Source organism: Rhinolophus hipposideros, assembly GCF_964194185.1.
Source record: "Rhinolophus hipposideros genome assembly, chromosome: 24".
NCBI lineage: Eukaryota > Metazoa > Chordata > Mammalia > Chiroptera > Rhinolophidae > Rhinolophus > Rhinolophus hipposideros.
In genome coordinates this window covers 21,733,835-21,756,938 of record NC_138070.1, presented here as the reverse complement: position 1 = coordinate 21,756,938, position 23,104 = coordinate 21,733,835, and the positions used below count along the sequence as shown (strand labels likewise).

Below are 23,104 nucleotides of genomic sequence, written 5' to 3'. Positions count from 1 at the left end.
GGGGCAGGAGTTGGTGTCACTCTTCCATGTCCTGGCACCTGGTGCCTTGCCTGGCAAGGGCACATAGTCAAGCTGAAGGACTGAGGGGCTCCCTGTGTAACAGACCACACAGCTATCTGAGGCAGTCACTCACCAGCCTGTGTGCCGAGAGCCGGGGAGGCCCGTCATTTGGGAGACTGGTGCTCAGTGGGCTCCTGGCATTGGGACATTCTTGGTTCTTCATGGGTCCTCTCTCGGTTTGTCCTGTGTCCTCTCCAGGAGACTTGTGGATTGGCGCAGTCTCTGCCAGTGATGGGAAGCGGTGCTAAGCGGCAGTGCTGAAGCTCTCTGAGTATGGTAAGGACTGATGGTTTGCCTGTTTTGCTGGTGTCAGTGTTCTTCTTTACTTCACTCCTGGGGGTGAGAGGCGTTTTCCTGGGTGGACCCTGAAGGCTCTCACTGTGGAGAAGCCTCCCTCCTGGGAGGGCTGTTGGAACATTCGAGGGTGTGGGTGCTTGATCTTCTGTGGAAGGGCCTTGCAGGGCCTCATCATGGTTGTTACAAAGGCATAAGGTTTTGTTGGAACCTGTTATTCCAATGCCTGGGTCTTCTGTGTCAAGTTATTGCTCGGTGTCCCCAGGCTCTGTTCCTTTTACAGTGGACAGTACCCAGGACATGCTCCATGAACAGATTGGTATGGTCACCCTCAGACATGTTCTGGTCCTCCCCCTCCCCCCCCGAAATTTGTTGTTCATTTCCCACATTCTGAGAAGGCCATAAACTATTCAAGGTAGTTTATGGAGCAGAGCTATATTCATTATGGGTTGTTGAAGAGATACGTGATATCTCATCTAAAAGCAGCTCTTCTCTTCCCTCAAACCTCTTTTTCTAGATTCGAATTGCAGCCTTAAATGCCAGCTCCACAGTTGAGGATGAACATGAAGGAAGCTTTAAAAGTCACAAAACCCAGACAAAGGAGGCCCAGGTATGTAATCTATGGTCTTCCTCTGCAGGTAGACCTTGCTTTCCATTTCTGTAGGCACACCTCATTTTAAATACATTCAGATGTCTCCTGAATGGGATTTTAGGAGTGAGATTCTGGGAGGTCTGAGTGTTAGGATTGTCTCCCCTACAGAGGGTACAGATGACAGTTAACATGGCCTCAAGCACAGCCCCCCTTACACACATTTTTGGCTTAAAAAAGACAACCTTGGAGATCCAGTTAATATGGCAGAGTAAGAAATGCTGTGCTTACCTCCTCTCACAACCACATCAAAATTACAACTAAACTACAGAACACCTATCATGGAGAATCGCCTGAAGTCTAGCTGAACCAAAGCCCTACGTCTAAGGACATACAGAAGAAACCACCTCAAGACTGGTAGTAGGGGCAGAGATGCAGAATGGGCTGGTCCCACACCTATGTGTGACCATTAAAAATCGGGAGGGATAACTCGGCCACAGAGGTTCCCTCTTGGAAGAGCAAGGGGTCCCAGTCCCACACCAGGCTCCCCAGCCCAGGGTCTCAGTGCTGGGAGAGAAGTACCCATAACTTCTGGCTGTGAAAACCAGAGGAGATTGTGGCTGAGTGAGACAGTGGGTGGCTGCACTCCCAGGCGCTCCTCTTAAAAGCCCACACACAGACGTATGTGCTGATGGAGCTCAGAGCGCAAAGGGGCTAAGGACATGTGGGGAAGATCTGAATTGTCTGGCTACAGGGCAAGGGCTGGAGGGGCAGCGTTTTCCCATTCGGAGGATCTAGAAGCCGTTGTTTCTTTGTTGGGCCCTCCCCGCTCGGGGTGTGCAGACTCAGGCGGCCGCCATATCCGAGTCTCCATCAACCTGGCTAACACCGTTTTTTTGTCCTGGTTCCTTGAGACCCCGCCACACCCAACTTTCTGGCACACCCAACCAGTGGCTTGTCCACATAAATGGCTTGTCTTGGCTCATACTGTAGACTTTGCTAAAATGTCCCATAAGTTCACAAAACCGAAACCAGCAGCATCTGGCTTGGGCATATCCCGTACCTCTGGCTGACCAGACCTAAGCGTGGCCTCAGTTGCAGCTTGGCCTCTTGAGGCACCTCCAAGTCTAGAGCAGGTGGCAGACATCTGAAGATTGCTTTGTGGCTCATGCCAGGTGGCCCCAGGCAAGATACAGGCTGCCACTAACTTGACTAACTTGGCCTGCGGTGGGACTCCTCCCAGGAGGCCCTGGGACTAGCCCTTCCAGTGGCTAGTGTCGGACCCAGGGGGAGCATCACCCAGTCACCCCTGGGGACGACACACCCAAAGGGCAGACTAGGCAGGCACCAGAGCCCTGCTAAAGTGAATCCTGCTCCATAGGGTCAGCCTCTGCACCATAGCTCCTCCACTGTACTCAGTGGCCAGTCCTCACAGCCAGTCAGCCTGAACGTCAATCCCTCTCATTGAAGCACCAACAGCAGCCAAAGCTCAACTACAACAAAAGGGCACATACAGCTCACACAAGGGACATATGTGGAGCACCCTGCTCAGGGGACCAAGAAGACTGCCATGGAGCCCCACATTACACTACTACATAAGACCAGGAGACACAGCAGCCATACCTAATACATAGAAACAAACATTGGGAGGCAGCCAAAATTGGGAGACAAACATGTCCCAAATAAAAGAGCAGAATAAAGCTCCAGAAAAAGAACTAAACGAAAGGGAGACAGGCAGAGTTCAAAAGACTGGTTATAAGGATACTCGGTGATCTCAGGGAGAATTTCAACAAAGAGAAAACATAAAAAAAAAAAAGTCGGAAATAAAGAATACAAAACTGAAATGAAGATTGGGCAGGCCCGGTGGCTCAGGTGGTTAGAGCTCCATGCTCCTAACTCCAAAGGCTGCCGGTTTGATTCCCACATGGGCCAGTGGGCTCTTAACCACAAGGTTGCCAGTTCAATTCCTCTAGTCTGGTAAGGGATGGTGGGCTCTGCCCCCTGCAACTAAGATTGAACACGGCACCTTGAGCTGAGCTGCCGCTGAGCTCCCGAATGGCTCAGTTGGTTGGAGCGCTGGCTGTCAACCACAAGGTTGCCAGTTTGATTCCTCGAGTCCCACTAGGGATGGTGGGCAGCGCCCCCTGCAACTAGCAATGACAACTGGACCTGGAGCTAAGCTGCACCCTCCACAACTAAGATTGAAAGGACAACAACTTGACTTGGGAAAAAGTCCTGGAAGTACACACTGTTCCCCAATAAAGTCCTGTTCCCCTTTCCCCAATAAAATCTTTTTAAAAAAAAAAGAATACCATATTTTGCCATGTGTAATGCATTCCTGTGTATACTGTGCACTCATGTTTTTTGGCTCAAACTTTCAGGGAAAAAAAAATCTTTTAATTTTTTAATTCAAACTTTTATTTGTTTACATTTAGGTATTTGTTTTTTGTATTATAAAGGAATTGTAGCATTTATTTTTTAACATACTATGGTACAAGAAATTTTATGTACCGGTAATAAATTTACGATATTTACACATCATAGAAGGCCAAGAACTCTTTGTTGTTGCAAGTTTGTCAGAAATTCAACTAAACGATTATTGTAATCCAGGATATTATTTTGCATATGGATATCATTATTGATTTCTAGAGTTACACTTTTAATTCATAAGCATAAATAAAAGAATTTAAAACGTTTATATCGATATGGAATTAGTACTACCCATGTATAATGCACATCCTTATTTTTCCCTCACAAATTTGGGCAAAAATATGCACATTATACATGGCAAAATATAGTACTTTACAGGGAATCAACAGTAGATTAGATAAAGCAGATGATTCAGTCAGTGATTTAGAAGGTAAGGTAGCAGAAAACATCCAATCAGAATAGCAAGAAGAAAAAGAATCCAAAAAAAAACAAGGATAATTTAAGGGGTCTCCTGGACAACATCAAGTGTACCAACATTCACATCATAGAGGTACCAGAAGAAGAGAGAGAGCAAGGAATTAAAAACCTAGTTGAGGAAATAATGATGGAAAACTTCCTTAACCTGGCAAAGGAAATAAATATACAAGCCCAGGAATCACAGAGTCCCAAACAAAATGAACTCAAAGGGGTTCACACCAAGACACATCATAATTAAAATGTCAAAGGATAAAGGCAAAGAATCTTACAAGTAGCAGGAGAAAAGCAGTTAGTTACCTACAAGGGAGTTCCCATAAGACTCAGCTGATTTCTCAATAAAAATTTTGCAGGCCAGAAGGGATTGGCATGAAATATTTAAAGTGATGAAAAGCAAGGACCTACAACCAAGATTACTTTACCCAGCAAAGCTATCACTTAGAATCGAAGGACAGGATAAATAGCTTCCCAGATAAGAAAAAGCTAAAGTAGTAGTTCACCATCACCAAACCAGTAATACGGGGAATCTTAGAGGGGCTTATTTAAGTTAAAAAAAAAAAAAAAGATAAAAAATATAAATAATAAAATGGCAATAACTACATACTTATCAACAATTACTTTCAATGTAAATGAGTTAAATGCTCCAATCAAAACATAAGGTGGTTGAATGGATAAGAAAACAAGACCCTTACAGATGCTGCCTATAAGAGACTCATTTCAGATCAAACTGAAAGTAAAGGAATGGAAATACAAAACAGATAGCAATATTTATACCAGACAAAATAGACTTTAAAACATACCAGACAAAGTAGACTTTAAAATAAAGGCTATAACAGGAGACAAAGAAGGACCCAGTAATCCCATTTCTGGGTATTTATCTAAAGAAACCCAAAATGCTGCTTTGAGGGGACGTGTGCCTCCATATGTTCATTGCAGCACTGTTTACAACGGCCAAGATGTGGAGGCAGCCTGGGTGTTTGTCAATGGATGAAGGGAAAAAGAGGAGGTGGTACATATATGTATATATAATGGAATAGTGCTTGGCTATGGAAGGGAATGGTTCTTGCCGTCTGCGGTGGCATGGATAGACCTGGAGGGTATTGTGCTGAGTGCAGTGTCTGATAGAGAACGTTGCAATGTGATTTCACTTATATGTGGAATCTAAAGAACAAAACAAATTCATAGATACAGAGAACATTTTGATAATTGCCAGATGGGAGGGGTTTTGGGGTAGATGAGAAAGGGGAAGGGATTAAGAAGTACAAATTGGTTGTTCCAAAGTGGAAATGGGGGTCTAGGGTATAGCACAGTCAATATTATAATATCTATTTTTGGTATCAGATGGGTACTAGATTTATTGGGGTGATAGATGGGACGGGTTGTAGGTGGAGCAGGGTGAAAAAGGTAAAGGGATTAAGAAATATAAATTGGTAGTTACGAAATAGTCATGGGGATGTAAAGCAAAGCACAGGGAATACAGTCAATGATATGGTAATAACTATGTATAGTGCCAGTGAGTACTAGACTAGTCAGGGGATCACTTCTTAAATTATTAAGTGTCTAACCACTATGTTGTACACCTGAAATAAATATAAAATAATATTGAATGTCAACTGTCACTGGAAAATTAAAAAGGGGATAAAGATGAAGGGGAATAAGAGGTTCAAATTTCTAGGTATAAAACCAACAAGGATGTAAAGTACAGCATGGGGAATATAGTCAGTAATGTTCTGGTAGTGTGGTACAGTGTCAGATTGTTGCTGGACTTATGGTGATCACTTCTTTAGGTATATAAATGTTGAATAACTCTTGTGTACAACTGAAACAAACATAATATTGTATGTTAGCTATATTTTAATAAAAATCTTTTTAGAAAAAGAGAAATCTTTGTACTGAGTGAAAACTGTTTTGGTTTTCAGGAAGCAGAGGCTTTTGCCTTATATCACAAGGCCCTGGATCTGCAGAAACATGATCGGTTTGAGGAATCTGCCAAAGCCTACCATGAGTTGCTGCAGGCACGCCTGCTACGAGAGGTGAGGCACCAGCATGCCCGGAGGCAGACCCTGGAGCCAGGCAGCCTGGGTCTGTCCTCTGCCCTCCCACTTGGCTGGATAACCGTGGACACAATATTTCCCCTCAGCCCCTCAGCTTCTCCTTCTGGAGAGTGTGTGCTTAGCTGGATTGCTGGGAGGGTTGACTGATGCAGTGAAACACACAGAATGGCTCTTGTCTCAGTAAAAGCTCTGGAATTATCAGCTGTCGCTGTTACTTAATCTTCATAACCACTCTGCCAAGTATGTGGCGGGTGTTTGTTCCCATTTTATAGTTGTGGAAATGGAGGCTTAATGAGATGCTGATGGCTCAGAGCCTGGCAACTAGTAAAATATTAGAGCCAGGGTTGGAGTCCATGGTTTTCTGATACCTAATGATCCTGTTGGCAGCACATTTTGGAAAATGCGTTTGGCTGACAGCCTGTGAGCTCAGGGAGCCTGTGTAGGCAAGATGGGCTTTTGAAAATGTATTTAGAGAGAAGGGTTGGGAGGCCACCACAGAGGCAGGCTGATGGAGCAGAGCCACATTGAAGACACAGGGCATGGCACAAAGAGGCTGGCAGGGCAGGACCTGGATCGGGTGTAGGGACCGTGCTAGTGGTGAGTCAAGCCTGAGTTAGCTGCATCGTGGAGATGTCACTGGGAGGTTTGGGGGTGGGTCTCAACCTGAAATTGATATAGGAAAATGGTGTGTATTTCATTAGGAGGAAAGTTTGTTGTTTTCAAGTACTCAAACACCAAACAGACGATGTGGAGTGAGGAAGCAGACCGACTCCATCCACAGGAATTTTAGGAACCACATAGTCCTGCAGTTGAGCAGAATCTCCTCTGCTCAATCCCAGGAAGGCAGACACTTGTGTCTCAAGCCCCGCCGTTGGATGGTTTCCCCCACTGATGAGGGAGATGCAAAGTGAGTTCCAGTTGTCAGCAGAAAGTGTTTATCCCTTTTCTCCCTCAAGGTATCTCTTCATATTCCTACTGTTTCCCCGAAAATAAGACCTAGCCGGACTATCAGCTGTAATGTATCTTTTGGAGCAAAAATTAATGTAAGACCCCGTATTATATTATATTATATTACATTACATTACATTACATTGTATAAGATCCATTCTTATATTAAAATAAGATCGGGTCTTATATTAATTTTTGCTCCAAAAGACACATTAGAGCTGACGGTCCAGCTCGGTCTTGTTTTCGGGGAAACATGGGAGTTGTATAGCTTGTTAAGATTCTTTGGGGCTGGTTTAGTGTCTTGGAATTAGGGCTGTGGGAATTGTGACCCAGTTCTCTCTTATTAGTAGGAAGTGAGTGAGGGCCCAGAAAAGGAAAATGACTTTATTCTACTTTTACTGAGCGCCAGTTACGGGCCAGATGCTGAGAATGTTTCAGGAGTGGGTCTTCCCTCTCAGGCCACAGTGGAGCAGGCCTTGGAGACGTGAGCGAGGTGAGCACAGCGCTGAGCCAGCAGCTTGAGAACAGAGCTCATTCCAGGTGGGCCCAGCACCTGATGAGCCAGGTACCGGGCCTTTGACTGAAGGGCACTGGCCATCTATTAGCCTTGGAGTCATAGGTGTGTCCATCTCTCTCTGTCACTTTCAGCCTTAAAAGATTGTTTTAGCACCCTCTCCCTTCACTTATAAAAGTAAAACATGCTCATTGTAAACAATTGAAAAGCACAGAAAAGTTCCTTTTCACACTCATTTGGCAGTGGTGTGAATTGCGTAATTAGTCTTCAGCCACTTGGCGTAAACAGGCCTAGAATGCAGCTGGCTTCTCAGAAGTGCACAGCTTAGCTGGTGGGCAAGCTGGCGGGGGCCTGCTGGGGGCCAGCCTTTCATACCCCTGGGCATCATCGTGTCTTTCACGGAGGATGAAGCGTAGTGCTGAATCTATCTGGTCAGTTAGATGCAAGTTAGTTACGAGAGCTTCTGCTGTTACGTGTGGATGTGTGACTGACTAGTTAGTCTCTGAAGTAGACTCACAGCCTTTGTAATTGTGTTTACACCATTTTTTGGACAGTTCTGTACCTGGAGGGGCAAAAGTGCCCGGATCCCAGTCCATTCTTGGGGATCGTTCTTCAGTATAAGCCAATGACAGTAGAAAATAGTGAATGAGGCTTGATTTGAGCTCTTCAGTGTTTTTGATGGGCTTCCTTAAGAGCTCTAGGGTAGGCTTCTTGCGTTAGTCAAGGGGTGCTTCCTGAAGTTTCCTTGGGTCTTGGCTGTTCCAAACATAAAGCGTGACGTGTGCACATGACCTGTCCCAAGACAAGGCTGGGATGTGGACCTGCCCCTGGAAACTATTTCTTTGTGTCAGCCAGTTTCTCTGTGAGAAAATCAATTACTCTTTGTCCTGTGGTTAGAGTAATAGCTTTTCTAGTCAGTGGTTTCTTAGTAATTCTGCGGTGTTCTAAGAGTTGTCATAAAAGCTGTAGTAAAACAACTTTTTACATAAAGCACGTTTACAATTTTTATGCTCTTTTGGCTCACTTTCACTTGATATTTAGGGTAGGGATTATTGTCCTTATGTTACAAAGCTCTTTGGGACACTAACTTTTTAGTTAAAGTAACTTGTCTATGGCCATGTGACGAATTGCAGAGTCGGAGCTCAGCCTCCTAACTCCTATTCCAGTGCTCTTCCTGCTGCAAGACGTGTAGGGATGTGTAAATTGGCTGCCTGGGCGCTTGCCTGGGGTGAAGCGCCAGGCCCAGCCTGCTGTGCCCAGGTAGGCTCCCCACACTCTGTCCCCCATCTTCAAACCTGCTATGGGGGCCCAGAAATGTCACCATCCAGGCTTGCACCGTCAGGCATGGCGCTGGTGGTGCGGAGGGTTCCTTCTCCATCTTTTGGTGTCTAGACTACCGCAGACTGCCTCGTGGTGGTCTGGCCTTTCTTCCCTGTGTGCTCGGAGCTGGAGGCGTCCTCTAAGAACATCTGGTGCAGTCCTTTCATTTTCCAGTGGAGGGTGGCACCAGACTGGACCAAAGGCCTGTGGCAGGCCAGCCTGGAAGCCAGGTGTCCTGCTGACTGCCTGCTGAGGCTTCAGGGCCTAGTGTCACCTCTCCTTCTCTGTTTGCTTTGTTGGCAGGCAGTTTCGTCTGGTGATGAGAAAGAAGGGCTGAAACACCCTGGGCTGATGCTGAAATATTCCACGTATAAGAACCTGGCGCAGCTGGCAGCCCAGCGAGAGGACCTGGAGACCGCCATGGAGTTCTACTTGGAGGTGTGGTTTTGGCAGTGCTCACTTCCCTTGGTGTTTTTGAAAGTTCTTGGTGGAGGCGGGTGAGGCTGTGGTCTTATTGGCTGAAAAGAAGAATTTGTAGTGCTACATCACTAAGCTGTAGTCCCCAAGGCCCTGGGTGATAACAGTGAGTTCAGAGAGGCCGGAGGAGCAGGGCCAGCGTGTGCGTTCTTCCTCTGCCACGAGGGTGTGTGTGACTCTAGGTGAGTAGCTTCAACTCTCTGGGCCTCCGGGTCTGCACCAATACAATGGACCAGTACAATGGCAGTAATACAATGGTGAAAATTAAAGGACTTTGTACATATACAAGTGCTAAGAACAGAGCTGACACCAGGCACCCTGTACCTGTTCATATTGTTGCCATTGTTTCTGTATTACTGTCCCATCTCTGTAGGCGCCTCTGACGTGCCAGACGCCATGTTAACTGCTTTCCATGCATGTGCCAATCCTCACACCATTGTTTAAGGAAGGTGTCTTTATCCTCATTTTAGCGATGAGAAGGAAGCTCAGGATCATGCTGTTAGTCCAGGCTGGAGGGATGTGAACCGAGGTCTGTCTCCAGAGTCCATAATCTTTCTAGAATCCCACAGGACTTTCTTTCCACCCTCCCCCTTCTTCGGCCCCCCCCCCACTCCGGTTCAAGCCGTTGTTTCTCAGTCTAATTGTGTAGGACACAGCTCCCTGGCCCGTGCTGGTGTTATGAGCCTTGCGCTCCCCCGGTTGAGGCAGCCGGTCGCCGGTCCTCAGTCAGCCACTCACAGCAGCTCACGGCAGCTCTCGCCAGCTGCCGGCCGCTCACGCTGGCCACCGGCTGCTCATGATGGCCAATGATGGTCCACGGCAGCACTCAGTCGCCCACGCCAACCTCTGGCTGCTCACGGCTGCCCAGCCCCAGGGAGCGCCGTTGTTCACAATCTATAGAGGGCTCAGCTCACTGGCACATGTGGGAATCGAACCGGCGACCTTGGCGTTAGGAGCATGGCGCTCCAACCACCCAAGCCAGTGGGCTGGCCCAGGACTTTCTTTTAATTCTACTTCTTTTGCTTTTTTTTAACCTATCAAATATGTAAGAAATACAGATGTTCAGAGTGACAAAATACAGAGGGTGCCCCCCAAAAAATGTATACACATTTTAAAAAAGGAAACAACTGTATTAAAATTATGCTGATGGCAATCACTTTGAGCACCTCTTGTAATTGCAGAAGTCAAACGTGACTTGTATTCATCTTTTGTTATCAGTGTATATTATTACAATTTTAATACAGTTTTTCCTTTCCTAAAATGTGTGTCCATTTTTTTGGCATCCTCTGTATATCAAAAAAGTGTTCTGAATTAGGTACATTGGTCCATGTAACTTCTCTTTGCAATTTCCCTGGGTGGTTTGAGTGGCTGCCCCCTCGTCACCACAGGCACCTTCTCCACGAGAGCACTGACTATGTGCGTATCTCTGCTTGTGCTGCTTCCAGGCGGTCATGCTGGACTCCACCGACGTCAACCTCTGGTATAAAATCGGCCACGTGGCTCTGAGGCTCATCCGGGTACCCCTGGCTCGCCATGCCTTTGAGGAAGGGCTGCGGTGCAATCCTGACCACTGGCCCTGCTTGGACAACCTCATCACTGTCCTGTACACCCTCAGTGATTACACAAGTGAGTCAGGCTTTGCTGCTTTCTCCCAGGTCCTGTGTTTTTGGGACAGAGGAAGGAGGGTGGCTTGGGTAAGCTGGACGTCAGTTAACACTGAAGGTCGTCTTGCCCAATTGTCAGGGAAAACGGAGATGTTTGTGTATCCCTGCGTCATTCTGCCTGTCTGTCTCACTCAATTGAGATTCATCAAGTGCGTTGCAGTAATAGGTAGCGTGCTCTCTGAGTGGTTTTTCCTTCGGTTATCTCATTTCATCCCCGCATTGTCTCATCCGACGCCAGAACCCATTTCTATAGCTTGCTGACAGATGGCCTAGCAGCAGCAGCTTGACTCTTTCTGGTGCCAGGGAGCTCACTACCTCTTGAAACAGCCTATTCCTTTGTAGAGCAGCAGGGCTACGGGACGATCTCTGCTAGACAGAGCCCCAGTCTGCCTTCCAGTTCTTCAGCTCGCTAGTGTCGGCCTTGCCCAGGGAACACATCTGCCCCTTGCTCCGGCTGGTCCTGAGGCAGGCACTGGTTAGGTGCTGTGGCCTTGGGGGGTCTGGGTCTCTTATGGGGGTCAGTCTCCTCTGTGCGCCCTGTGCTGCCAGAGGTGGAGGGTGGCTTTCCAGGAGCACTCTGAGCAGGGCTCGGTGTGGTGGGAGCTGCAGGCTGGCCCCAGCAGAGCCCAGTTCTCCTTTTCAAGACAGACATGCTGATGAGCCCTTGCTGTTCCTTCCAGATTTATGCTTGGGTGGTTGACTTGCAAAAGCTTTTTTCCTTCTCTTTTTAAGGACAAACAGCACTAGCATGGAGTAGGTTGAGAAGCACTAGGGCCTGCTCACACACCCCACCTCCAGTTCTTGTTCTCCATAACCACTTTTCAAATCTTTTCAATTGAGGTAAAACATGTACACAGTGAAGTGCACAGCTGAGGCCCATCAGTTTGTATATGTGAAATTCACACGTCAAGGTGCAAAACATTTGCAGAGCCCCAGAAGGCAGGCTGCTTTGGGTCCCTGTCCAGTCGTTACTACCCACTGAGGTGACCTTGATTTCTCCCTTTTGTCACCAGAGGAGTTTTGCCTATTGCTGAACCTCCTCTAGGTGGCCTCAGATGGCGGCGGGTATTGTGTCTGGCTCCCAGGGCTGTGGTTGTCCTGTCTGGGAGCTCAACCGTGTAGGGTGTGGCATTCGCTAGGCCGTTTTTATTGCTGTGTCGTCTGTTATGTGCATATACAATTGGATCGTTCTGTGCTTGGACGTTTGGGTTATTTTCAGATTTGGGCTCTTGCATAACGCTGCTATGAATGTTCTGTCCTCTTCCTTCAGTGGACATAGGCACTCATTCTGTTGGTTGCCCCAGTTTTCACTCCCACCAGCAGAATATGGTAGTTCCATTGGGGCACCGTTTTGACTCGAGCAGTTTATTCTTCCAGCCAGAGGTGTTTAGTCTCTGCCTAGATGCTTTTGCTGTAGCTTGGGTGCCACCTTGAGGTGGAACAGTTGTCAGTGTTCAGCCTTCTGTCCCTGTCCACCTGGTTTAAGTCTTTGTACCCCGTCTTATGGTAGGAGAAGTTGAGCTCGGTAAACTTGGGCCCTGTGGAAAAAATAGGTTCAAGGGACCTGACGCACATATGGGTAAGACCCCTGGTAGATGTGCCACTCATTTAAACCCAAAAGGAAAAAGCACCCCAGTGGTATGCATACACTTAAGAAGAGCAGGCAGAGGTGCTGGGACATAATGCCTGCTGACCACCTCTTGTTCCCCTGAGACTTCTCAGGCCTTCCTTTTGCCACTAGTGCAGCTAGCTGTACTGCAGCTAGAGTGCCTGCTGTGAACCAGTGTCATCCAAATGCCCAGTGCCCCCCTGGTTTTCTCTGGAAGTCACTGATGGCCGCCCTCTAGTCCCACTGTGGTTGCCGAGAAACCATGTCTTTGTGTACAGATGGAGTCGCACTATGACTCGTCCCCTGCCTCTTACCCAAGCTGTTTTGTGGCCTTCCTTCTGGTCAGTAAGCATACCCCTCAACCATCTGTGCAGCGGCTGCTCGGCAACCCAATGTGTGGATCAGAGAAACCTTGCTGCTCTGCAATTAGCCAATAGCTAAGCGCTATGGGCCCCGTAGGGTTTTTACAGCAATTCCTAGAAGTGGGATTGCTGGGTGGATTGTGTGTGATGCCTGTGGTTCTCCAGAAAGGTTGTATAGTCTGTCCTCCCCAGCAGTGTTTGGGTTTCCCTCTCTACTGTGGGTAGTATTATTTTCAGAAATCTTTCCTGATTGAGTCAGTTAAAATTGGATCTCATTGTTGTTTACTGTGCATTTCTTTGATCCCAGAGCAGGAGCCTTCTCCTGGTGTTACCTGGCAAGGCTAGAGCTTCAGAATGCGTAACCAGAAGTCGTAACTGTTTCTTTCCCTGACAGCGTGTCTGTACTTCATCTGCAAAGCTTTGGAGAAGGATTGCCGGTACAGCAAAGGGCTGGTTCTCAAGGAGAAGATCTTTGAGGAGCAGCCTTGTCTCCGGAAAGACTCCCTCCGAATGTTCCTTAAATGGTAGGTCCTGCCTCTTCCCTTGCCGGGTCTGCACTCCCTTCTTCCCTCCCCGAGTAGCTGGTGAACTTGTTCTTGCAGGTCTTAACCTCCTGGCGGATGAGCCCCTGGGTTTCATGCCCTTCATCGTTGTCTGGAGAACTGGCTTTGATTTGCCTTGTGCATTACTCAGCTGTGTACCTAATCTCAGCACTGCCTCCTTGGTTGTTGGCTGCTCTCCTTCTCCACTGCCCTGCTGGCTGTCCACGGTTGTCAGCTCTCCTCTGGATGCACCTTGCTTTCTCACCACCCCCCTTTCCCATTCCAGGATTTCGCTGCCGGTGCTGCCCAGGTTCATTGTCCCAAACGCACCTTTGATCCTGTGCTGCCCCTGCCTTGCCTCCAGGACAAAAGCTGTCCTTGGTAGTATTGCCCAGGAGGTCCTTTGCAGTCTGACCCTCCCCCACCCCGTTCTTTTCCTGCTTCTCCCTCCCCCAGGAGAACAGTCCGAGGTCTCTGGGAGATTCTAGGCCTGGCCCCTTTGTGCTCTGTCCTGTCTCTGTACCCTCCCACTGTGTTCTCACCTGGAAACATCGTCCCACCTCTCCATGTGTCGTGCCATTGTGCGTCCTCTGTGTTGCAGCGCTCAGGCCACCTCTCAGCAGCTTCCCAAGCTCTGACTGCCTCCCTCCCCCAGCCTCCAGCTGAACCCACTCCTCCATCCTCTGGCGTTTCCTTGGCCCTTGGAACTCCCTGGTGTGTGGCAGGGGAGGGTGGGGGTTAATCGTCACTTATCTCAGTCTGTCCCTTGTAAGACTGTGCCTCTAGTTCACATCTGTCCTGAGGACGCTGACATTTGGAGAGACATAAAACAGATACACCCATGAGCCAGTAGCTCTGTGGTGGATCCCTGCTGGGCAAGAGGGCAGGTACTACTGCTGGGCCACATCAAGTAGAGGTGTGTCTGTGGGAAGGGCCCCTTCCAGGCTTCAAAGCCCCACCTTTTCCTTAGTTTAGAGACACTGTGGATTTTTGGGGAGCTGGGCTGGTCTGATCACCTTTTGTTGGGATCGTCTAAATTCTTTAAAATTTTTCTATAACTAATTGAGAGCAAGATTTTATTTCACTCTGGCTTTTCTGACATTACTCTGATCCTGCTAATACGTGTGAAAACCCCTTGCTCAATTTTGAATTGCGGAAGGAAGAAAGGGTATCAGTCATTTCTAGTGTGTGTGGGTATTAAGAATGCTAATTACTGCCCTTCCACGGCCAGACTCAAGTGGTTATTTTATTTGGAGGAAGGATTAATATAGATTAAAGGGTATTAACTTCACTGCATCCCTGTCTGTAAAATTTCAGCTTTGGCTCTAGTTTGTAGCATTGTAATTGCTCCTTATCTTACACACTGTTAGTGACATGTCTATCCATGATGTGGCGGTGAGCGCGGCAGAGACACAAGCCATCATAGATGAGGCCCTGGGGCTGCGGAAGAAGAGGCAAGCGCTGACCATGCGGGAGAAGGAACCAGACCTGAAGTTGGTGCAGCCCATCCCCTTCTTCACGTAGGTCATCTGGGTCTTGGGATGCAGAGTCGGTTGGTGGTTGGAAGCTGGCTGCACCTTGACTGATGGCTAGAGGTGTGTGCCTGCTTGTTGACTGCCGAAGCAGCTGGGCCTCTCCCAGGAAGGTCCCTTCTAAGTCCCTCTTTGCTGTTGCCATTCTTGACCCTAGCCACCTGCCACTTTCCTATAAGCCCCCTCTTAGTCTGCTCTACCCAGACGGGAAGAGAAAACTAATAGTTGCCAAGCACTTGATAGGGGGAAACAAGGTTCAGAGCAGTTAAATGGTGAAAGGGGAGCCTGGAGTTGATCCCAGGTCTGGGTTCCCTGGTTCTTGAATCCAATCTCTCCCTCTAGGGCCCTTGTGAGTCCCATGGTGTGTAAACATCCTCCTCCCCAAGGACAAGCTGGTATTGGCAGCCCCCTGGATTTGGGATAATTTAGCCCCTTAGTGAGATCTGGCATGCAGTTTCTGTTTTTAAAATTCTGACATCATATCTTGAGTCTTTAAATTTAGCATGCCTTGGCAGCAGCATTCCTTCCCCGCTTTTCGTACTCTGAGGCATTGTCACCATAGTGGCGTGCAACTCCTGTCCTGGATCAGATCAACCTGGGTCCAGTCCTGGCACCCAGAGCTCGGTGACCTTGGGGCTGTTACATACCGCTCCCCGAAAACGGAGAGAAATAGCTCTCTCTTATAGGGTCATCGTGATAATTAAATAGAACACCTGGTAGCTAGCAGCGTCAGCATTTAGCTCACACTCAGGAAGAAGGGCTGGTTCTGATCCACATTATTACTACTGCTTGTCCGTTCCCACGTGTTGAGTTTCTTAGGTCTGTCTTCCCACAGGCACTGAGAGGGTCAGGGAGAGGGGCTGCTCGTTGGGTTGCTCTTGGACTCTTATCAGGTGCTTTTCCCCCCCCGTTTTGTCAGCTGGGTCAGGAGTCCCATTCCGTCTGAGTCTGGGCTCCCCAACCACAAGGGTTGGGGGATTTTGAAGGGCCCTGGGGGCCTGCCTGTTACAGTGAAGGAGCGGAAGTCCTGAGGGAATCACGCTCGAAGGGGTTGTGGTGATGTGATTGGAGAAGAAAAGCTGTGAACTGGCATCACGGCCACCCTCCATGGTGCGGGGTGAAGGCCAAATGGAAGCGTGAGGGGGATAGGTTCGGCTGAAGGAGGCATTACTTGTTAGGTAGTCTGGGATTGGGTTATTAAAGGAAGAATGTAGAGTTCCTTCTCTGGGAGCAAAGGTGTGGGGCTTTTAAAATAACCAGCATCTATTCTACGACTCGGCACACTTTTCCTGTAAAGAAGCAAATAGTAAATGCTTTAGGCTTTTGGGGCCAGGTATCGTCTCTGTTGTGTATTCGTGTGTGTGTGTGTGTGTGTGTGTGTGTGTGTGTGTGTGTGTGTGTGTTTTAAAAACCCTTTAATGTGAAATCCACTTTTTAGCTTGTGGGCTGTATAAAAGAGGCTGTGGGCCACCCCTGGTCTATTCAGTGCCTACTAGGCATGAGCAAGGCACAAATAAATGAAATTATGTCTTTAAGGCATTCGATACAATACAGCTGGTGAGCAAATTCTTCCTTGTCCAAATGTAACCCTTACTAAAGACAGGAAAAGACTCGTCAGAAATCCCTTCTAGTCCTAGGAGCCTCCATTTGGTTAGAATCTGGATTTTGAAGCACTGTCCTTTTCATTCCTTTCACAACGTTTACTGGATACCAGCCTCATGCTCCGTGCTGGGAACGCAGCATGGAAGGGCCTGGTCCCTCGTTGGGGTGATCCCAGGGGTAGTCAGTCACCCAGAAGCTGATAGGCACCCTGAGGAGAGAAGTACAGTGCTGGAGAACTTATACTGGGGTCCACCATGCTTTAGGGGTTGGGAGTCTGACAGAGGAGTGGGCATTGACCAGGCAGAGGGGCTGCGGCTTGGGTGGGAGTGTGGTTTCTGGGCAGAGGGAAGCCTGTGCAAAGTCTCTGTGGTAGGCAGGGGTGTGATTTTGTTTCCAGAACTGAAAGAAAGTTAGCATGGCGGGAGTGTAGGGGGCAGTTGGCCAGGCCACAATATGCACCACCATGGGGCCAGGCTAAGGATTTTGGTTTTACACTTAGAACAAGGGCAGCCATTCAGGGATGGATGGGTGGATGGATGGATATATATTGCCACACCACATCATACCAACCCATAACATACAACATGATCGTAATACACAACACAACACGTAACATAACGGGAAACACAAAACAAGAGCACACAATATAACATGCCATACCATAACATAACACATCACACACAATATAACACACAATCAAACACACAAAGGTCTTAGTTTGCCATCTAGCAGCTCTGGCCCACATGAGCACTCACTGAAATGCCGCTCCTAAGAGGCCCTGCCCAAGGGCCTATTCAGCCCCTTTAACCATGTCCCTGTTAGTAGCCCTCCCTTACCCCCGCACCCCCCAAAACCAGGCTAGTGGTAGCAGAGAAGTGCCACAGATGTTTTAAAGATTCGACCTATAGGGAAGGAGCTTTTAAAGTGAGCCAGTGGTTTTCATGCCTTTCTTGTTGAGTCTGAAGGTGCCTGAGGCTGAGCTGCTTCGGGGCTTCTGATGGGGTGAGAGGAGGAGGGATCCAGGCCTCTGCCCCTGGCCCAGGTGCTCCACCTCAGCTGTGTTAGACTCAAGATTTCGTCAGTAATGACAATGACAAAACCGTGACCAGTCCCTTTCCCTCGTGGAGATGGCAGCCCCCGGGCCAGTTCTGCTGCCACTCTACGGCCAGCTGGCCCTGTGTTCAGAACACCCTACGATGGGGTCCTGACCAAGTGTGGTGACTGTCTCCTTACAGCTGGAAGTGCCTCGGGGAGAGTTTGCTTGCCATGTACAACCACCTCACTACCTGCGAGCCCCCACGGCCCAGCCTCGGCAGGAGGATCGACCTCTCTGACTACCAGGACCCCAGCCAGCCTCTGGTTTCCTCTGTGGTGGTGGCACCAGTCAGCGTGATCCAGTCAAGCTCTGTCAGTGCCAACCCGGCTGTGACCGTAGCGGAGCCTGTGCTCTCCTACTCCCCCGTGGCTGCAACCAGCTTCCCACTGCATAGTCCCAGCCTGTTGGAGACCAGTGTTCCTATGGGTGAGCAGGCCTTTTGGCGTTGGCTCCTGGGGAGACCAAGTTTGCTGAACAGGAATGAGTCCTGGGCTTCCCTGGTCTCTACAGAGGGATGGGTCCTGCTGACACTCCTGGTCTGAGGTTTAAGCAAGAGCCCCTAGCCCCACAGGGGAGCCTCTTGGCCTGCCACTCCTCAGGGGCCTTCCTCCTCAGTAGTGATGCCCCCATAAGGAGGGGGCCGGGGCTCAGGGATGCAGGTCCTTGGGACCACTCGGCACCAGCTGGTAAGTCCTGGCGTACGGGCCGCTCTCCCTGCTTGTGCTGTGTGAGCTGGCAGCTCTCGGCTGGTTCTGCTCAGTTGCTGGCCACGCGCCACAGCACCGAGCACTGCTGTGCACTAACAGTCGGAGTTCTTTAGCCTTAAAAACCAGCAAGCAAAGTGATCACCATATGTGGTAGTATATTTTTGACTGGTTTTATTGATTTTCATTATCATTGGAGTTGTAAAAAATTTCAGGCAAAAGCTCCCAAGGCTTTTTTTTTATTTTCTATGTCACTGAAGAATATCTGGCAGTTAAAGAAATTTCTGAACACGTACACGATTGTTTCTAACTTTTTAACTTAATCATGCATGGTATCCCTCTGTTCTCTGTATAATTCACAAGATTCTCTCACCCACATCGTATCATTGGGTGCTCACAGAATCCTGGATAATGGGTAGAGTTGGGTTTCTCTGTCCCCTCCTAGGTTCATCCACGATGCCCCAGAGGCCCTTGCAGCCAGCTGGCACTAGGGGTGGGGGGTTGAGGGTTGGGGGAACATTTAACTCTGAGACCCTGGTGTCCTGTCGCCCTGCAAGGTAGTTTTGAGATCTGGCTGTGGGCTCTGTGAATTCGAGACAGGTGTGCGAGTTAAGCAGTTTGAAATTAACTTTCCCCAGGACTCTTGTTAAAGAATAGATGGGAGATTGCTTGAATGTCAAAGAAGATAAACATTAAACATGCTGGTAGAGTTATGAAAGGGGACCTATGTGTCTTGTGCTGCGTTTTTATGCCCTGCCCCTGTATGATTTCCATGTGCACTCTTTGTGAAGGTGATGTTTCTGGGGGAGATAAATCCAAGAAGGGAGTAAAGCGGAAGAAGATTTCAGAAGAGAGTGGGGAGACAGCGAAGCGGCGGTCTGCCCGTGTCCGAAACACCAAGTGCAAAAAGGAGGAGAAAGTAGACTTCCAGGAGCTTCTGATGAAATTCTTGCCATCCAGGTACAGTGTGCACACTTTTTCTGATTTGCAGGCACACAAGGCTCTAGTGTATGCCGCCAGTAAGCCACCAGTAACACTTCCCATTCTATTGCTACCCTCTCCTCTGAGTACCTCCTTTGTTTTCCCATAAGACCTGTGCAAACGACTGAGGCATAGAGCTCACTGGATTGGGATCTTGGGTTTTTCTGGCTTCTCCTGCCTCTGAACTTCCTGAGGGCAGGAATCATGACTTGTGCATCTTTTGGAGGACCAGGCACTTTCTGGGCTCTCAGGAGATGAGTGGATTGCGGAGCTGGAGGTAACACTCTTATTTCCTACTTTTGGAGAGCCTGGGGCTGCTCTTCCTTGGATGCAGATACCACGAAACCCCACAGAAGGGGCACCCCTTCTGTGTTCAGGGAGAGTGCCTGTCGGGTTTCTCCAGGCTCAGCAGGATTCCCTCACATTAGGAGGTGGAGGATGGGCTGGTAAATCTTGGTTTCACAGGCTCTTAGCGTTCCTCAAAGAAGTCTTGCAGGAGGGGAAGGGCTAGGCTGCCTGGAGCTGGGGGTCCTGGGCCCCAGTGCTCCTTCTGTAGGTTTTCACCAGCCCTCCTGCTTTCTGTCCTTGCCTTCTCACGTCCTTCAGAGACTCCAGGGCCCTCCATTCCTGAGCCTCCCCAGGGTTTGTGGTGCCAGTGGAGGGGCTTCTTGATGCTCCCTTCCCTCTGCCCTTAGTTGAGTGGAGAAAGCAATTCAGTTTCTGCTGGTCTGTCGTCTTTCTGCCTTCTACCATTTGGTGGGCACAGTTCATGTCTGCTGGGGCTTCCCTCCCGACCCCCTGTCTTTGCGAGTTTATACGTTTTTATTCTTTTGCGGTCACTAGAGTTTGGGAGGTAACCCTGTGTGTTCGGTGTGCGTCTTTACCCAGGAGTCTGCAGCTGGGGTTTTGGCCCATGACAATTTGTTTCAGTGGCAGAAATGTCCAAGTGGAGAAGGAGGAACCAGGGGGTATAGTTAGGGGGTATAAATCCATTCTACGGCAAAATTCCTAATTTTCCTAATTTGGTGCCTTTTTTTCTGTGGTGCAAGTGAAACGTTTAGAAATTGAGGTTCTCGGTGAGCAGAGAATGCAGTGTTCTCTGATCAGTTCCTCCTAAAGCTCAGCACTGGGAACAGGTTTCCCATTGGGAGAGCTCAGGATGGTGCTGTGGCTGGTGACGTAAGAGGTCTGTGCGACCATTTCCCCAGCTGCCCCTCAGTCCTGCTCTCCCACCCCAGCATCTTGTTCCCTTTATCTGGAATGACTTCTGCCTCCTTATCTTTGTTAGTTCCTGTGTGGTTTGCACATCTGCTTCTTTGAACGGTCAGGAAGAGCCATGTGCTCACTTGTCTTTAGTAGTCACCCTTGGAGGGGCGGGGGGGAATGTGTGCAGTAAGTGAATGAAGACATTGAAAAGTGCCCTGAGTGCTTGTACTGCAGGGCTGCTTGGCTGAGGGGAAAACATCGTCCTTGGGAGGAGCTGAAAAGAATGGTGCCCGCTGGGCGAGGCCTCTGCATTTCCCAAGCTCTGTGAGGAGCCCTGGGGAGACCAAGCTCAACAGGGCCTGCTGTGCCCGCCATGCTTCATACGCCCACCCCTTGTCTCCAGGCTCACTGGGCTCCCCTCAGTTCTTAAAACATACCAGGTGCTCTTCTGGCTTGTCCCTCTGGACCTGTCCTTGTCCTGCTTCTTTGTGTTGCCATTTCCTTCCCTCCTTGTGTTGGTGTGGATGTCGCCCTGTCTAAGAGGCCTTCCTGACTCTGCTCTCTAAAGGTCCCTCGGGACAAGCACTCCATTGTGCTTGGACCTTATTTGAGTTCTTTGTTTTCGTGTGTCTGCTTCTTGCCTGTCTCTCACATTAGAAGGTAAGCCTACCATGAGCAGGGTCTGTCACACTCACGGCGGAATGCCGGTGCTTGGCACAGCAGTTGGCACATGCCGGTGCTCAGTAATCACCTGTTGATGGAACGAATAAAAGAGTGAGGGTGCAGACCAGATGCCAGTTTACAAAGGCCTGCAGAGAAGCAGAACCTCTCAGAGACCTGGGTTCTGCACCCCGCTGCACACTTATTCTAGTTTCCTTCTGGTTCAGATTTCGTTTCTCTCATAATAAGAATTCAGGCGCTTGTGTCAGAATGTGTGATGTGACTTTTTTGATTTTGGTGTGTTCCATACAGGCTAAGAAAGCTGGATCCCGAGGAGGAAGATGACCCCTTTAATAACTATGAAGTCCAGTCAGAAGCCAAACTGGAAAGCTTCCCGAGCATTGGGCCTCATAGATTGTCGTTCGACTCAGCTACCTTCATGGAATCTGGTAGGAATTAAACAATATGATCATTTAATGTGGGGGAATTCTTCCTCCTGTTATCCTGTAACCCGATTAGATTTGTTTTGGGAAAACGGTCCCGGATGTTTTTTAAAGTATGTCAAAGAGCTTCCTGGATTTGTTTTGGGTGAGCTCCGTGATCACCTAGGAGGTCTGCTGAAGCATGCAGGCTCATACTTGATTGTGCTCCCTGAGGGACTTGTGCTTCAGGCCAAACCCAGGGGCATGGCTTCAGAAGTCACATGTGTCTGACACACTGTTGAATGCGTGTTGTGTGCCAGATAGCATGCTTTGTATTTTTCTGCATGGTCTCACTTAGTGCACATACACGTGGCAGCAGTTGGAGGTCAGCCCGTAATACCCACCTTAGACCAGGAGATTCAGAGAGGCTTGGGCACAGCTGGTGAGGGCTGGAGCGAGGATTGGGATCCGCAGCCTAACCTCAGCACCATGTGGTGGGAGGACCTGGGCTCTCTCCCCACCCCTGCTGCCGCTCTCCTCTTTCCTCTTCCGAAGAGAATGGGAGCCCCGGTACAGAAGGTCTTTCATTCAGCTCAGGTTGTGTCTCCCTCCCCGAGCAGAGAAGCAGGATGTTCACGCGTTCCTGCTGGAGAACTTGACCAACGGAGGTATTCTGGAACTGATGATGCGCTACTTAAAGGGCATGGGCCACAAGTTCCTGCTGAGGTGGCCGCCCGGCCTGGCGGAGGTGGTGCTCAGCACGTACCACAGCTGGAGGAGGCACAGCACCAGCCTGCCCAACCCGCTGCTGAGGGACTGCAGCAACGAGCACATCAAGGTCGGGCAGATGGGGGTGCTTTTTGGGGGCCGGTGCCAGACTGGGCCCACGGGGTGAGCACAGGGACCTTAGGGACCTTCTGTGGGTGACCCTGATCAGCTGCATTGACTTGTGGGCCCAGAACCTGAGCCCCTGGGGGTTTGGAGCAGAAAATCATGGGACCTGGCCTAGAGAGATTGCTGGGGGCTGAGTGTTCGATGCCCTTGGGGGAGAGACTGGGTGCAGGGTTGTCGGGAGGCTGTTGCCCGGTTAACCATGTGGTGGCAGTAGGTGAGAGTTCTGGAGGCAAAGCTGACAGGATGAACTGCTCGTGAAGGTGTTGGGGTGAGATGGGGAGGACGCCTAGAGTGGGCCCAGGCCTGGGGCTGGTGACGGAGTGGTTCCCTGAAATGGAAATGGAGGAGAGCCCGTAGAAAGGCTGGGCAAAGGGAAGGATTGGCTCTGTTTGGGGTTCCAGGGACTAGTACCGACTTTTAAACCGCCAAGAAAACTGAAATGCAGAGGCTAAGTAGGGTTGCTTAGGGGAGTGATGGGAGCCTCCAGCATGGCTCGGCCTGCCTGCCCACAGCACTCTGCACCCCAGGGCTCAAGGGAACCCAGGGTGCTCTGGCCCATTTCTCCTGGTGGAGGAGAAAGGCTGAATGCTGAGGAGGGAGCACTGGGAGCTTTCAGGGCCCGTCTGGGTGGTATTTCTGGCTGGGGGCATGGAAGGTGAAAGAGCTTAGG

The 23,104-nt window shown here is 49.3% G+C and overlaps 1 protein-coding gene across 3 annotated transcripts in view; it reads left to right on the top strand.

Moving 5' to 3' along the window:
* Positions 1 to 23,104, top strand: part of CABIN1 (calcineurin binding protein 1) — a 145,671-nt gene that overhangs the window by 13,690 nt on the left and 108,877 nt on the right. For 2 of the 3 annotated variants that reach the window (XM_081036848.1, XM_081036847.1), the window contains exons 2-12: positions 259 to 336; positions 872 to 964; positions 5,767 to 5,880; positions 8,987 to 9,121; positions 10,606 to 10,786; positions 13,190 to 13,319; positions 14,708 to 14,857; positions 17,707 to 17,993; positions 19,063 to 19,231; positions 21,431 to 21,567; positions 22,161 to 22,378. In XM_081036848.1, coding sequence (XP_080892974.1) covers positions 334 to 336; positions 872 to 964; positions 5,767 to 5,880; positions 8,987 to 9,121; positions 10,606 to 10,786; positions 13,190 to 13,319; positions 14,708 to 14,857; positions 17,707 to 17,993; positions 19,063 to 19,231; positions 21,431 to 21,567; positions 22,161 to 22,378 — 1,617 coding nt within the window. In that variant the 5' untranslated portion in view covers positions 259 to 333. The remainder of the gene's footprint in view (positions 1 to 258; positions 337 to 871; positions 965 to 5,766; positions 5,881 to 8,986; positions 9,122 to 10,605; positions 10,787 to 13,189; positions 13,320 to 14,707; positions 14,858 to 17,706; positions 17,994 to 19,062; positions 19,232 to 21,430; positions 21,568 to 22,160; positions 22,379 to 23,104) is intronic. The other variant, XM_081036849.1, reaches the window with a different exon arrangement.